General features: G+C 32.4%; 1 protein-coding gene across 1 annotated transcript in view; it reads right to left on the minus strand.

Moving 5' to 3' along the window:
* LOC143389356 (A-kinase anchor protein 9-like) overlaps nucleotides 1-17996 on the minus strand; it is a 72362-nt gene that overhangs the window by 23397 nt on the left and 30969 nt on the right. The window contains exons 6-8 of the mRNA XM_077108230.1: nucleotides 15290-17650; nucleotides 7744-7954; nucleotides 5875-6037 (exon numbers count right to left, since the gene is read on the minus strand). Coding sequence (XP_076964345.1) covers nucleotides 5875-6037; nucleotides 7744-7954; nucleotides 15290-17650 — 2735 coding nt within the window. The remainder of the gene's footprint in view (nucleotides 1-5874; nucleotides 6038-7743; nucleotides 7955-15289; nucleotides 17651-17996) is intronic.

Below are 17996 nucleotides of genomic sequence, written 5' to 3' on the forward strand. Positions count from 1 at the left end.
CAAAAAGTTGTGTCTTTGAAAAAATAAATAAAATTGATAAACTCAATCGTGCTAATGAAGACAGAAAACTCAAATCACTAAAATATTACAACAGATACTGTTGAAATACAGTAGAGAATCAGAAGCTATTTTGAAAATTTATACTCCAATAAAAATGAAAAATTTAAAGACATCAACAAATTTCTAGAGACAAATGAGCTACCCAAATGGAATTAGGAGGACATACACAATTTAAACAGATCAATTTCAAGCAATAAAATAGAAGAAGTCATCAAAAGCCAACCATTTAAGTAACGCCCAGGACGAAACAGATTCTTACCCAGTACTACAAGACCTTTGATGAATTAATACCAATAAGCCTCAAACTATTTCATGAAACAGAAAAGGAGGGAACTCATTCTATGAAGCTAGTATCACCTGATATCAAAATCAGACAAAGACACATCAAGGAAAGATAACTTCAGACCAATATCCCTAATGAACACAGATGCAAAACTTCTGTATACAATTCTGGCAACTCACATATAAAAACATTAAAAATATAGTTGTTATGGTTTGGTTGTGAAGTATCCCCCAAAAGTTCACATAAGACTATGCAAGAAGATTCAGAAGAGAAATGACTAACCTAATCAGTGAATTAATCCCCGATAGGAATTAAATGAAGTGGCAGGGTATGGGTGGAGGAGATGGGAATTGGGGGGATGGCTATGGAGTACACATTTTTTTAATCTGGAGAGTGGAGTCTCTATATGGGGTATATATTTTGTATCTGGAGAGTGAAGTCGCTGTCTCTGTTTCCTGATCACTATGTGAACTCCTTCCCTCTGTCACACTCTTCTTCCAGATGTTCTGCCTTACCTCAAAGCCCAAGGGATGGAGCTGGCCTTCTATGGACTAAGACGTCTAAACACCATGAGCCCTCAAATAACACCATGAGTCCTTTTCCTCTCTTAAAATTGTTCTGGTCAGATCTTTTAGTAACAGAAATAAAAAAGCTGACTAAAACAATAGTGCATCATATTCAAGTGGGATTCAAGGTTGGTTCAACATACAGAAATAAATAAATGTAATTCATCACATCAATAGACTTCAAGAAGAATCATATGATCATTTCAATTGGAGCACAAAAAGCATTTGACAAAATAAAGCACCCTTTAATGTTTAAAACACTAGAAAAACTAGGGATAGTAGAAACAAATCTCAACACTGAAAAAGCTATACATGCTAAACCCAAGACCAAAATCATTCTAAATGGAGAAAAACTGAAGGCATTCCATCTACGAACTGTAGTAAGACAAGAATATCCTTTTTTTTTTTAACCACTTTTATTAGATATAATCCTGGAAACTAGCCAGGGCAAGGAGACAGAAGAAAGAAATTAAAGGGATACGAATAGAAAAAGAACGCAAATTATTACTATTTGCTGACAATACGATTCTATATTTAGAAGACCTAAAAAATCCACCAGAAAACTTCTAGAATTAATGAATGAAATTCAGCAAAGTAGCAGGATATAAAATTAACAACCATACATCAAATGCATTCCTATATATCAGTAATAAAGCCACTGAAAAAGAAATTAAGAAAACTACCCCATTCACAACAGCGTCAAAAAATAAAATAGAATATTTGGAATCAATCTAACAAAAGAGGTGAAAGACCTCTACAGGGAAAACTACAGAAAACTAAAGAAAAAAATTGAAGACCTTAGAAGATGGAAATATCTCCCATGTTCTTGGATAGGCAGAATTAACATTGTCAAAATGGCCATACTACCAAAAGCATTATATAGATTTAATGCAATTCCTATTAAAATTCCAATGACATTCTTTGTAAAACTAGAAAAAGCAATCATGAAATTCATTTGGAAAAAAGAGACCCAGAATAGCCAAAGCAATCCTTAGGAAGAAAAGTGAAGCAAGAGGCATCATAATACCAGAAATTAAATTATACTACAGAGCCATAACAGCAACAACAAAAAACAATGGGATGACACTGGCACCAAAACAGACACATAGACCAATGATACAGAATAGAAGACATAGAGACAAACCCATATAAATACAGTTATCTCATACTAGACAAAGGTGACAAAAATACTCACTGGAGAAAAGATAGCCTATTCAACAAATGGTGCTGGGAAAACTGAAAATCCACATGAAGCAAAATGAAATTAAACCTCTATCTCTAATCTTGCACAAAACTCAATTCAAAGTGGATCAAAGATTTAGGCACTAGAACAGAGACCACACATTTAACAGAAGAAAAAGTAGGTCCAAACTCTACCATCTCAGCTTAGGAACTGACCTCCTTAACAAGATTTCTAGAGCACAAGAACTATAAGCAAGAATCAATAAAAAGATTCAAACTAAAATGGTTCTTCACATCAAACAATCAATAACATGAAGAGTGCCTACCGAATGGGAGAAAATATTTACCACATATACACCTCAGAGCATTAATCCCCAGGATATATAAAAAACTCAAGAAACTTAACACCAGGGGCTGGGGTTGTGGCTCAGTGGTAGAGTGCTTGCCTGGCATGTGTGAGGGACCTAGGGTTTGATTCTCAGCACCACATATAAATAAATTTAAAAAATAAAGATTCATCAACAACTAAAAAAAAATTAAAAAAAATAAAAACACCAGAAAAACAAACCAATCAATAAATGGGCTAAGGAACTGAACAGACACTTCACAGAAGACATACAATCGATCAACAAATATGTGAAAATACATTCAACATCTCTAGCAATTAGAGAAATGCAAATCAAAACTCCAATGAGATTCTATCTCACTCCAGTTAGAATGGCAACTATCAAGAATACGAGCAACAGGCCTAGGGACATAGCTCACTTGGTAGACTGCTTGCCTCACATGACCAAGGCCCTAGTTGAATACTAAGCACCACAAAAAAAGAAAAAGAAAAAATATGCAACAATAAATGTTGGCAAGCATATGGGGGTAAAGGTACACTCATACATTGCTGGTGGGACTGCAAATTGATGCAACTACTATAGAAAGCAGCATGGAGATTCCTAAGAAAACGTGGAATGGAACCACCATTTGACCCAGTTATCCCACTCCTAGGTTTATACTCAAAGGGCTTTAAATCAGCATAATACAGTGATGCAGCCACATCATGTTTATAGCAGCTAAATTCACAATAGCTAAACTACGGAACCAACCCAGGTGTCCTTCAACAGATGAATGGATAAAGAAAGTGTGATATATATCTTCCCAATGGAGTATTACTCACCTTTAAAGAAGAATGAAATTATGGCATTTGGTGGCAAATGGATGGACCTGGAGAATATCATGTTAAGCTAAATAAGCCAATCCCAAAGAACCAAAGACTGAATATTTTGTCTGATATGCAGATACAAATTCACAATGGGTTGGGGGGGTAGGGAAGAATAAACATATTTTGGATTAGACAAAGGGCAATGAGGGGAGGGGAGGGTTATGAGGGAAGAAAGGATAGTAGAATGAATCAGATATTATTATCCCAGGTACATATATGATTACATCACATATTCTACATCATGCACAAGAAAGAATGAGAAGTTATACTTCATTTATGTATGATATGTCAAACTGCATCCTACTGTCTTAGATAACTAGTTAGAAGAAAAAAAATCGTTAGGACTAAAAAAAAATAATTAGTTATTGAAACTATATATATATAGAAATAATAGTTCATTAAATTTGATTTGTCTAACATTACCCAACTGGTATGTGGAAGATCTGAACATGAGTTATTTTAAATAAAAACAGTAGTTTCTGAAAAAAAAGAAGAGGGGTGAGGATGTGGCTTGGTGGAAAAGAGCCCCTGAATTCAATCCCTGATACAAAAAAAATTATATATATATATATAAATGTATATAAACATATATATAAATACATGTGTGTGCATGTATGTATGTATGTATGTATATAAAGATATATCTAAGATGTATTACTGAGTTAAAAATGCTTGTAAATGCTCACTTGCATTAAAAGCCTGTTTTAACATATATGTCTATATAAATAGGAAAATGTCTGAAAGAATACATATCAAAAGTAACAATGATTGCTTATATTGGAAATGAAGTGTGGCAACAGGAAAGAGAAGGTTCTTAACTTACAGTTAGTTTAATTTTAACTTACAATCAGTTTAATTTTAATTTTATCTACCCACATATCTTTTGGTATGTATGTCTGAATTCTGTATCGTTATATAAGCATTCACTACTTTGTAACAATGTTTTCTTAAAATGTCTAATCTTATAACAATAAGGTAAGATTAGTATTTAGAAATCACGTGGATTTAGAATGCATCAGTCACTTAAATAGACAAAGATAAGCTTAAATTCCTAGGCTGGGGTTGTGGCTCAGTGGTAAAGTACTTGCCTAGTGTGTATGAGGCACTGGGTTCAATTCTTAGCACTGCATGTAAATAAATAAATAAATAAAATAACAACTAATAAAAATGTTTTCTAAAAAGGCTTAAATTCCTTAATTGAACACAAACAAAATGAAACAATACTTCCTCTAAATTTATATATATTTGGATACATAAATTACATACATACATTATTTATATACACATATACATGCACACACACAATGATTATAATGTATGCGTACATATAAAACAAATAATTTTAAGAAAAAATGAAGTAGAAAAGTAAGACAGACTCTTTGGGGACGATTTTAATTTATGTAAGAACATGACATCTAAGTAAAGATCCAAAGGAGATGAGGGTGTGGGTATACAAATACCTGGAGAATAATCATTCTAGGTAGAAGAAAAGGCCAATGAATCCCTAAAGCAGAAGCGTACTGATATGTGATATATTTGAGGATCACAGTGGGGATGTATGAGGGTTTTTTTTTAATCTTTTAAAATTGTTTTTAGTTGTCAATGGACCTTTACTTTATTTATTTATATGTGGTGCTGAGAATCAAACCCAGGACCTCACACAAGCCAGGCGAGCGCTTTACCGCTGAGCTCCAACCCCAACCCCATGGGATTATATGGTTTGAGAACAGTAAGTGATAAGAAAGTCAGTAGGAAATGAAAGTCAAAGATATCATGGTCCTCAGGACTAGTGAGACTGTAAAGAGCAGAAGAGGATTAGAGTAACATGATGTAACTGAAATTATAAAAGCAAAGGTTCTGGCACTTGTGTTGACTATATAGAGAATAGACTGTAAACAAAAGTTGAGTAATCCAGGTGAAACACAAAACAATGGCAGGGACCAGTAGAGCAGTAAGGAGTGGCACAGTTTTGATGTACTTTGAAGGTTAAAAAAAAAAAAAAACAAGATTTTTTCATAGAATGGCAGAGAGTTATGACAGAAAGGAGTCATGATGGATGAAGATGGCTACAGAAGGAGCAAATTTTAGAAGATCCTGATCCAAGAAAACATACATAGTGGTAATTGAAGATCATTTCTTCTCTCCTCATAGATCAGGGTTCTATTTGGGACATGATGAATTTGAGCATTAGACAATCAAATGGAGTATATTCAAGTCATAGTGGAATGATCATACTTAGACTATTTAAGTATTCACCACATCAACATATCAAAGCCGAGGCATAGAATAAACAAGTAAATGTCTACTACCTGACCTATTTTAATTCAGAAAATAGATTAATAATAACATCTTTATAAAAGTATAAGTAAAATTCCTATAATAAAATGTCTTTGGTTTATACCAACATTTATTTCACACATTTCAAAGATACAGAATTATCTCCTGCTCTTATTTCTTAAAAATGTTACATCCTATCTCTTTGTTAAAGTTATATTTTATTCTTAAAATAATCATTCCAGATGATACTATCATTGTTACTAAGCTACAAATACTGCTGAATGAAGTTATACCTTGGGTCCACCGTGGTGTCACTAATGGCTTGAAGCTTCTCCTGTAGAGAATAAATTTCTGTCATATGATTTTCTTCAGTTTCTTTCAATTGTTTGTGCAAAAAGCATATGAAGTTTTCTAATTCTTGAATTTGTTCTTCAAGTTGTTTAATTTTTTTGATATCTTTCAGAGAAGATAACAGGAAGAGAAGACAATACACATTTCAATACAAACTTCTCAGTGAAATAACCATTTTATTTCAATGTATAAAAATATTTATTCTTTGAAAAATGTTTTGAGTGAAACTCAGGTTTTAATTTGACTCATTCTGACTGATGAAAACAAGAAAACAGTGTGATTCAAGATCATTTCTCCTATCCTTATGGTATAGTATCTCTAAATTCAACAATTTTATATCTTTAAAACAATTCAGAAACATAAAACAAAAGAAGTTTTGAAAAGGGACCACAGGAGAGTAGTTAACACCTTTTACTTTCCTCTTTTATTTTTATTTCTTAAAAATGCTGATAATTAATCACTAAACTAACTTTTTTGCCAATTAAATGAGCCATTAGTTAACATGCAATTTGGGAAATAGTGGACAGACTACCTCAAGAAGATATCAATTTAAAAAAAATACAAACTTAAAATATTACTATATTCAAAGAACCCCTGAAGTGAAAAAGCATGGTATTATCTGATATGCTTGAAATTCTATTCTGTTCACCAAAGCAATTCCAATAATAAAACTCCATTCCTAAAAGCAAAAGTGAAGGCCTAGAGATACCTTGAACACAAGAAGTCTAGTTAACTGGCCAAATAATCATGAAAGAAAAACATTAACTGTGACTAATTGTTTATGGTTCATTGTATGGTCCCTTAACATTGTTACTTCCTATTATGCCATCTTGGTCTTTTAACTCACTCTCTAGTTTCCCCTGATAACTCATTCTTGTCCTTGACATTCATACTGATTATAAATCTTTACCTCATAATTAAATTTTTCTCCCAGGTTTCAGACTTCTATTTTCAACTAACTCCTATATATTTTTTTTCAAAGTCAGTAAGTATTCTATTCTTAACTCAATATATTTAAAACTGAATTATTATTTTTTTTCACAAATTGGTTCCTTTCTATGACTAGAACCATACTCTAGTTTCTTATGCTAGAAACTTGGGTATCATTCTTAATTTCTGCTAACATTAACGACAAACTAGAACCTAACTCTAAGTGTTGAACTTAACTTTCTATCATACTCAATTCATCCTGCTGGTCTTCCCATCAATAATTTCATCCCTTCCAACTGATCCTAATGGTATCAACTTAAAATAAAAATCTTATTATTACTCCCACTATTTAAAATCCTGCTGTAGGTCTTATCACCAATAGCATAAAACATAAACATGTTTCATTAGAGTACATAAAACCTTTCCTGATCAAGCTCCTTCCAATCTCTCCAGTTTTATCTAGCTAACACAACTTGAACTCCCAGTTCTCCCAAATGGATGCAATCTTAGATAGAGCTCAATGCTTAAGACTCCATAGCCTTCCCCAAATTTCCAACCCAGTTACTCCTATCCATACCCTCATCCTACTCATCTCCCCAGGAAAGACAAAACTCTTTTATTTCCCTCCATTCTTTACATTTCAGAAAATTTCAGTGTATTTTATATATGCTTTCCCAATGGATTATAATTTCCTATGGGAAAATGACTCGGTAATTTTAGTTTTCTCTAGCACTTGAATGAATATCCAATGATTATATGAACAAATAAGACTAGGGCTTAGATACACAAGTCACCTTCCCCTGTGAGTTCTAAGGACAGAATTATGAAATGGTGGACTCAAAGTGATGCTTCATGGTAATTATAAGTCAGAAACTATTTACCTGTTTGTGTTTTTACATTCTGTAGTTCTAACTGGTATATTTTCTGAAGTTCCTTGATCTTTTCCTCTTGAGTAGAAATAAGCTCCTCTTTAAGATTGCAAAGAGCTTTATCTTTTTCATTTTCCATATATTCACGAACCTGATCCACGTGAGCTGAATAAACCAGTGAAAGGCATATGCATTGAGCTTCCATCTGTAGCCTTAAATCATTCTGAAAGTGAATATAAATTAGAAAAATTTAAAATAATTTACTATAAAATAATTTGCTTTTTGCATATACTAAAACAAGAGGAGAAATAAATTATAGTTTAAAACTTCATAAGAGAACCAATGACATTTTTTCTTCATTCTTCATTCAATTATACTTAGCTACTTCTTTTTTCAAGGAGAGTAGTATCATTACCTCAATTTTAGAGCAAATTCTGATATTTGGTATAGCTTATGATTTGTCCATATTGGAGAGTCTTTATTCTGACTGTCCGGGAATGCTCCCTACAGGAACAAGTTGTCTCTGCAGGAAACAGCCTAGAGCCTCAACATTTTAGGATATTTAAAGGCAAAAACCACATCCAGATTGACTTGGCAACCAGCAAGCAAGCAAGCAAGAAGTAGTAGAAGCTGAATAAATCCATTAGCAAAACAATGCAATGTCTTAATCAAATTTTCATCTCATTCATTTCTCCTGGGATTTTTTCATAATCATAATCAAAAGAGAAATGGATCAAAGTGACCCTAGTTGAATACAAATTAAAGAATGGCCACTAACATCTAATCAGTTATTCCCCAGAAAGGTACACTGCCCAAGGAAAGTGGGAACCAAAGAGAACAATTTTACATTGTGTAAGAATTGCTATTCTGTATTGCAAGTAGGCTATGCTAGGCAATTAGTAATGTGGTACAGTCATGGGACTTTCCTATGGGAGAAGCTCTTCTATGGAGTCTCAGGGTAAAATGAAGTCTGTTTGGTCATTGCTTATATAGCCTGGCCTATAACTTTCCCCACTGGTTTTATGGAACTAATCAAATCATTAATTAATCATCATTGGTTTACAGCTACTGTAGTGAGTATGGAGGACCATCAGTTTTACAGAATGTATTTTTTTTGTTTTATATATCTTATTAAATAAACAGTTAAAGATGCAGGGTCCAATTAAAAACCCTAAGAGGACTAACAGCAATGGATCGGCTACAGCTGTGTAAGAGTAGTTAGCCAAGGAGACCAGGAGAACAAATTTTCATACCAATTTCTCTCATGTTGCCTTGGCTCTTCCTTATCTTTCTTTTTATTTTCAAATAATATTTTATTTTCATGGCACTGGGAATTGAACCCAGGGGTGCTCTCTACCTGTGAGCTACATTTCCAGCCCCTTTTTTTCAATATTTTCATTTTTATGTGGTACTGAGGATTGAACCCAGTGCTTCACATATGTGAGACAAACGCTCTGCCACTGACCCACAATCCCAACCCCAGCCCTTTTTGAGGCAAGGTCTCAACAAGTTGCCAAGGTTGGTCTTGAACTTAGAACCCTCCTCTGCCTTAGCCTCCCAAATAGCTGGAATTACAGGCATGCACCACCATGCCTGGATTTAAAATACTATTTTAAATATAGAAAAATGCAAGCAATAAACTCAAAACCCAAATTAACAAGTACTATAACATTTTCTCTATTTTTTTCATTCCCTGTACTCCCCATAAACTTCTATGTTCTCATCACTCCTTTCTCACAGGCAACCATAATCATAGTTTGGTACAAATCCAGTCCAATTCTTACATTATCACTTCTCATTACAATACATTTTGCATTCTCAATGCACTGTATATTTTGTTTTTTTATGGACTTACACAAACAGGTTACTTTAGGAACCTAACCCCATCCCCACAGTTTCTGATCCAGGAGAGGTCAAAGAGCTTTGAATTCTAACCCGTTACCAAGTAATGCTGTGCTTCTGGTCAGGAACCCCACTTTGAGAACTACTTAGAAATATAACTGCTAGGTCACAGATAGTGCATTTTTAACTGTGCTAGATTTGATCAAATTATTTTTATATTACAGTACTAATTTACAATGCTACCAGAAGGTTGAGTACTTATATACTCACATCCTCACCATTCTTTATATCAGACTAACTTCACCAATCTAATGGGTATAAAATGTTATTTTATTTTTACACTGAATAGTAAGGTTGAAAGAATATTTTCATGTTTATTAGATACTTTGATTTCCTATTCAGGCACATGTCTTTCACATCTTTTGCCCATTATTATTTTGTTTTTGGACCTCTTGTTACATTAATTGTTCTTACTATATTCTTGATAGCTTTTGTTTGCAACTTACATTCATGGCAAATATCTAGTCCCAGTCCTCAAATCTGTTTTACATTATTGTTTTTAAAAGATAGAATAAAAATTTTAAATCTTTTCCCATGCTTTGTCTTTATTAAAAGTTTTCCCTATCTTAAGATTCTATTTTCTTCTTATGTGTACATTTTTAACCAACCTGATTTTTTTCCCTAAAGCGACAATGATCTAGTTCCCTAACTTCTAACCTCTAGTATCAAAAATCAATTGTGCTCAAAAAAATTTTGTTTTTTATCCTCCCAAACAATTTTGAATACTCTAAGCTTCTTCTGCTATTTTGGTTTATTTTTTGATTTCCTCTGTCTCTGCTCAAATATCATCTCACCAAAGTAGTCTTCCTTGACCTACCCTATGCAAAAAAAGCCCTACACTTAGGGAGATCTTATTCTTCTTATCATACTGTAATTTTATTCATAGCACTTAAGACCACCAGAAATACTTGTCTGTATTTTCTAATGTTCATTTAAACCCTAAAAAGTAAACTTTATTCTTCCTTGACCATTTTTATTCACTGTTAAATTATGAATGACTTGAACAGTGCCTGGAATGTAGTAGAGATTCACTAAGTGATTCATTGATTTGTAGGGCCTTCTTGCTAAATTTTTACAAGATACAGATCTGTTCTGGGCTTTTCATTATATTCTACTGATCTACTTAACCATCCTGGCATTAAACCATATTGTTTATAATGATTTTGTAATAAGTTCTGATAACAAATACATACTTTTTAAGATTGTCTTGAGTATTCTTGGCTATTTACTCTTCTATATCAATTTTAGAATCAGTATTCCACATTCATTAAGAAACCTTATTGTAATTTTGACTAGAATGATTAATTAGGAGAGAACTGATATTTTTCTTTGTATCTTTCCATTATGGATATGATATGCATTAGCACACAGTCAGGTCTTTGTGTCCTTCAATATTTTATAATTTTCTTAACAAAAACTCAAAACATCTTATTATCTTGGGTTTAAAGTTTTGCCTGATCTGTTCATATTTTTTCTCATTTCCTATTCTTGTCATATTACAAGAACTGGAGAAGCATTCACTAAGAACTACAAAACCATGTTGCAATAGTAATGTTGACAATGGGTATGTATCCTAGTCCTATACTTGATTCTAATGGAAATGCTTCTAAATTTCACCATCAGAAATATAATCTGTCAACATTTTGATGAAAATCAGCATCATGACTAGAAAATTTCCCTGCTAATCCTGATTTCCTAAAGCTTTTTTTTAACTTATAAATGGGTTGTCAAATTTTTTATGTATTTTTTTCTGATATGCACTAAAATAATCATGGATTTTGTCTTGCTACATAAAAATGTAGAGATTACAGTCACAGATTTTTTTTTCAAATGTTTAACTATTTGTCCACTCTTGGTATAACTTGCTAATATTTTATTTGGAATTTCTGCAACTACACTTACAAGTTAGATTACTCTACAATTTTATTTTCTTTACAATTCCTATCAGGACTTCATATTAATATTGACCTTCTAAGGTGAACTGGGTGGTTTTTCTTTCTTCCGTTTTTCTTCTTTCCTTTCTTTTTCCATTCTCTCTTTAATCCTACTTTAGTGAACAATTACACTTTTGTTCTTGGAGAGTTAATAAGAATTACTTGTAAAATGGTCTTAAGTCTAGCATTTTGGTTTGAGATGAGGCAAAAGGGAAAACTTCTGACCACTACTTCAACTCTTTAATGATTACTGACTTATTCATTTCTATTTAATGGTTATTTGAACTTATTCATTTCTATTTGCATTAGTTCTGGTAGTTTATATTCTTCCAGAACACCATCTAGAGTTTGCTTATATTTTCAAATCTATTGGCAGAGATTATTTGTAGCATTGTTTATGACTTTTAAAATTTCTTGTGGTACCTGTACTTATGTCCTTATTTCATTCTTGATTTTGCTTATGTGTTTTTCCCCCCTTGGTCATATTTTCGGAGATCTAATACCTGTAAATAATCTTTTCAAATAATAAACCTCCAAAGTTCTTGAAAAATTTTCCCACTTGTTTATTACAAGTTCTCTTATTTTTGCTCTTTATTTCCTTCCTTCTACTTCCTTTGAATGTAGATATTCTTGACACTTTTCTATGCTGTTGAATACTTAACTCATTTCAATATCTCATTTATTAAATTGATAATATTTAAACCTAAAAATTATTTTTTACATATCATGTTACATACGTTCTACTTTTTTAAAAAAAAATATTCATGTCTCTCCTTGTGCATTTACTCTTCCAGATGAACTATAAACCAATTAAGTCAAATTTCTGTAACTTTTTAAGTTGGATAAATCTAGAGATAACTGACATTCTATAATATAAAAAATTGCCCACTCAGAAATGAGACTTTTCCTTTATTCAAATATTTTTCATTAAAGTATTCTAATTTTATTTATATTGGTCTTACATATTTTTGGCTAATTTTGACATTTATTTTACATTAGGTTTTTTGGTTTATTTGCTTAGATTATTTTTCTCAATTTCTTAATTACACCTGTGAATTATCTACTTCTATTTATGCCATGTATCTTTTTATCTTTGGAATGGTTAGGGCTTATAGAACAATGCTAAATAGCAAGTGACAAGCTATTCTGATTTTCATTCTAACATGAAGGCCTATCCTGATTCACAGCTGATTCTTGATAAAGCGGCTTTGTTTATTTCCCCTATTCACCCCTCATTCATCCATTCGTAAAACATTATTAACTGCTGATCATGTGCAAAACATTATTCTAGGTACTAGGGATATAGTAGCTGTCTATTTAGCCTATATAGTAGTGTCTCTTCACTCACAGAACTGATATTATGGTTTCTCTTGAGGTTTCTAAGCTCCAGTAGATGTTTCTAAGCTCAGTATCTCTTCCAATACCAATAATTACCTCCAATTTTAAACACACACACTTGAATTTATGGCTTCTCTCAGCATCAATAACTAGCCAATATCTATAATGTTCCTGCCACTCGTTATTCCTTGCACCCCAATGTTGAAAAGACTCTTTGATAATCTGGAATTATACTCCAAAACTATTCATTTCTTTCTTTTCAGTTTAAAAATTATTTTTTTTCTTTTTCTTTTTTCTTTTTTGGTACTGGGGATTGAACTCAGGGCACTCGACCACTGAACCACATCTCATCCTTATTTTGTGTTTTATTTAGAGAGAGGGTCTCACTGAGTTGCTTACTGCCGCACTGTTGCTGAGGATGGCTTTGAACTCACTAGCCTCCTGCCTCAGCCTCCCTCAGCTGGGATTATAGGCGTTTGCCACTGCAGCTGGCCAGTTAAAAATTCTTAACAGCCACATTTATTTTGGTTTCAGTGAGATATATCTGCTCTAATTACTAAGTTTAATACTGAGAGTAGGAGTATTTTGTTGCCTCTGCAGTATTTCAGACAAGTAAACAGTATCACTATGTAAGTCACCGCTCAATTTCTTCTGTGAGCTTCCCTCCACCTGCATACATACCTTACTCCCCCCTCTGTATCAATGATGGGGTTTATTTTAGTAATGATAAATGGGAGCAATTTACAGACTTGCTTTTCTTCACTTTGTTTACTTAATTTAAAGGAGAGAGTATCTAAATACCATTGCAAGTATCTTCAATACAGATACAAAATTCCTATTAAGAAAATTTCACCAATTTGACAATTGTGCTTCAAATTCAGGTCTTCTTCGAATAATGCTTTTTAATAAAATTTAAATTATGTCTGACATTTTTTAGGAGTAATTACCACCATTTATAGTTTTAAAAACAATTTGCAATATTTAACATAGCAATAGTAGTTAAGCAATTTGAATTTCTTGGGTCTATTCAAGTTATTAAAAACGTAAAGTATGACCACATTTGATAAGATCATCAACATGAACCTGTCATTAGAAATAAAAACAGAAAACTTTCCGATTACTTCCTATTGTACTTAGGGATAAAAATCTAAACTTACAAAGTCTATAAGGCTCCCTATGATTGAGTTTCTTCCTTCTTCAAACTCTTCTCAAACTCAACTACATAGGCCTTTAATTCGGTTCCTCAAATTTACTCATGGTACAACTGCTCTAATTTCCATAATGCAGCCTCTTCCCTCTCATTCGAATCTCAGTTCAAGTGTTAATTCCTCCAAGCTCCAGACCACCACCCACCTCCACCCATCATTCTCAATTTCTTTTGTGAGCTTCCCTGTTTTATTTTATCACAATACCATGTTTTATTTCTTCATAGACTGTTAACAATATTTCTGTCTTATTTTCTCATTTATTACCTGTCTTCCTCACTGAAATATATACTCCTTAACTTCTTCTCTCTTTCAACACTAAACTCTTATATCTGCAAAAGATATTTATTACCTAAGTTTTAGAAGCACATAAGTTTATTTAGCAGGCTACAGTTGTGGCTCAGTGGTAGAGAGCTTGACTAGCATGTGTGAAGCACTGGGTTAAATTCTCAGCACCATATTATAAATAAATAAAATAAAGGTAAAATGTCCATCTACAGCTAAAAGATGTTTTTAATTATAAAAAGTTTATTTAGCATTATCATACTGAAGATACACATCAGACTTTTCTGTTATTTCTAATATGAATAGCTGACATAAAAGGAAATAACCTATTATTTTATGTGTTTTATTTCTTTAGCTGTACAGAGAATTAATAATATTAATAGAATTAATACTATTTTTTTCCTCCTCAGGTATAAGACTCAAAAAACTCTAGGGCTTAAGTGTTTTTCTTGCAAAAAGGAAAAAGAATTTATAACTATTGAACAATTGCATAAGGTTCTAAAACACTCAAGAGTTTGTTTACAATTGTGGAACCTTGAAAAAGACCAGTATGAAATAAAAACTCTAAAAGTCTTTGAAATTGCAACAAAATACTAAGTTATAAAATCAATAACTTTTGTAAAGTTGAGATTCTAAACAATATTATTTAAATTATTGTCTTTACAAAGAAAATATTGCTTTATTTCCTGAGCAGAATATATAGTAGATTAGCTAAAAGAAAAGCAGTTTAAGAAAAAAATAGGAAAATTAAATGATAAATGATAGATCCAAATGAGAATTACATGATTCACTTTCATTTTCTTTTATAAATTTGTTTTAAGAAGGTGAAAACTCTTTTTAGCATGAAATATACATTTTCACTGTGCTATACCAAATGTAAATAAATAAACATACCTGTTCTGATTTAAGTACATAAAGTTCCTGATGGAGTTTATCGTTTTCACTTGATTGATCTGTCCCAGGTGAGGACTCATTTGTTACTGATGGTGAAAATAACTGTTCTTGCTTGCTTTCTCTTCTAACAGCCACATTTTCAAAAGAAATTTTCTCTTCCACTACTGTTTTTGATTCTTCTCCAAAATCTTCATCTACATTAGATAATGATCCTTGAGAATCCTTGTTTATAATAGTTACTATTCCGTCTTGTAAAGAACTTAAATGAACATCACACATGTTTATATTTTCTGCTCTATGATGGTTAATTAGGAGTTCTAGCTCTTGAAACCTCAATAGAATTTTCTCTTTTTCTTGCTTTAAAGATTTGACTTCTTCACTGAGAAAATTAACCTCACCATGTTTCTGTTTTAATTGTTCAGAGAGATCAGACAGTTTCTCTGACAATTCTAGCTTTTCTCGCTTGGTTACCTCAAGTTTTTCCATAAGTTCTGTTGTATCTTTCTCAACAACTTCACAGATTTCTAATGTCTCTGCAACAAAAGCTTTGTCAGTATCAAGCATGGCACTTTTCACTTTGATTGTAGCTGGATTTATTCTTTGTAAATGAAGCTCTCCGTTAAGTGCTTTAAGTTTACTTTTATACTCTAATTCTTGTTTGTTTTTACTGTCTTCTAAATCATCTTTTACCTTGAGAAGGCAAGTATACTCCTCCTGTAACTCTTGATAGTTAGCTTCAAATTTTTTTTCAGCAAATGAAAATGTACTTCTTTGCTTTTCAATTTCTTTATTTAGCTGAATACACTGTTGCTTGAGGGCCTCATTCTCTTTTGTAAGCATTTCCATTTCTTTTTGCCAGCTGCAATCTTTGGATATGGACTTGCTGGAGTCAATGAAAATCAATTTTTCTTCTTGTTCAGCAGGAACATAAATTTTCAACATGTCCTCAAAAGCTTTTTTCTCATTATTAAGAATGTTATTTTCTGCTTCAAGTTGTGAAAATTTTTCTTTAAGGTCATCCTCTTTTTCCTTTATTTGTTTCTCCAATAATCCAATTTTAAGTTGTAATTCCTGAACTTCTTGTTCAAGCGTACCTTTTTCTTTTTTTTCTTGTCTTAATATTTCAATTTCCTTTTGGAGTTCATGCACCTGAAGGGTCATTTCTTCTGATTTTGAATCCATGATGGACTTCTGTAAATCTTTTAGTTTTGAAATTTCCAAAACCAACTGATTCTGCTTAGTTATCAAATTATCTTTTTCAAATTGCATTGTTTCCATCTTTTGACTCATTTCATTTTGTAAGTCATCTATCTTCTGTTTATAGTGAATGCCTAAGCTATCTTTAAGTTTTTCAATATTTATTCGATGTTCAACTTCTAAATCATCTTTTAGTTTCGAAAGTTCTTCTTCATGACTAAATAGGAGCTGTGTTCTCAGCCTCTCTAATTCAGCTTCTTGTGATTCAGCCATTCTGTCTAATGCAGCATTTTTTCCTTTTTCCAACATTTCAAGTTTTATCTTGTAATCTGTAACTTCTGCTTCATGTTTTAACTCTAGTTCTTTCCTAGATTCAGATGCCAGAACTATCTCAGCTTTTAAAGCTTCCACTGTACTAAGGGACTTATGTGCTTCATTCAGTTGACTTTCTTGTTCAGCTATTATCATTCTAGCTCTCTGAATTTGGTCCCTTAAAAAGTTCAATTCTTCAAAAAGGTCATCAAGTTGTCTCTGCAGAGTAGATTTTTCTCCTGAAATTATTCCTAGTTCTTCTTGGAGTTTTTCCTTTTGCGCATTAGCATCTTGTAATTTCATATTCAGTTCATTTATTGCCACGTTCATTAACTTTATTTGATCTTCATTAATTGTAATATTTAAATGTGATTTTAAGACACTCTCAATTTCTTCCTTATGTTGTGCTTTAAGTTCCTCTATCTGTGACATGTGTTGCTTTATTAACTCTTGTTTCATCTGTACTATCTGCTGCCCATACATTTCATCCATCTCTGCTCGGAGTTGTTCTAATCTTTTCTGCATTTCTTGTTCCACCATTTTCTGTACCACATCAGATTCAAACTGGCTATCTGTGTAATGACGTCTTTTCTGAAGGTCTTCAACTGTACCCATTAATTGTTTTATTTCTTCAGAACATTGTCTTTCTTTTTGCTTAGAATTAGCCAGCTCTAATTTCATACTTGCAATTTGTTCTTGTAATTCTCTCATTAATTTTTCAGTGGCTGTGACTTGATCCTTTAGCTCAAGATTCTTTTTTTCTTCTTCTATTATTCTTATATTTAATGCCTGGATGATCGCCTCCTTTTCTTGTAATTCTTTTTTATTTGACTTTTCTACTTCATCTTGTTCCTTTAGAAAGAAAAGAAAATGAAAATATAAGAATGACATTTTTAGCTTCTGGCAACTTCTTATGGGTGTCTCCTTTTTATAAAATTCTATAAAAAACAACTGTTGGGCCTGCCCCCCCCAATTTTTCCCAGTACAAGAAGACCTAGGACTTATCTACCTGACAGTACATATGAGCAAACAATATAACAGTTTTACCCTTCTTGGGAAGAAATTTATCTTACATTGTGCTGTGATTAAATATTTAAATTTAAAAATGCAATCTAATTTGCCTAGCATGTGTGAGGCCTTGGGTTTGATCTCTAGCACCACCAAAAAAGCAAAACAAAACAAAATCCAGTCTGATTAA

Source organism: Callospermophilus lateralis, unplaced genomic scaffold, assembly GCF_048772815.1.
Source record: "Callospermophilus lateralis isolate mCalLat2 unplaced genomic scaffold, mCalLat2.hap1 Scaffold_2226, whole genome shotgun sequence".
Lineage (NCBI taxonomy): Eukaryota > Metazoa > Chordata > Mammalia > Rodentia > Sciuridae > Callospermophilus > Callospermophilus lateralis.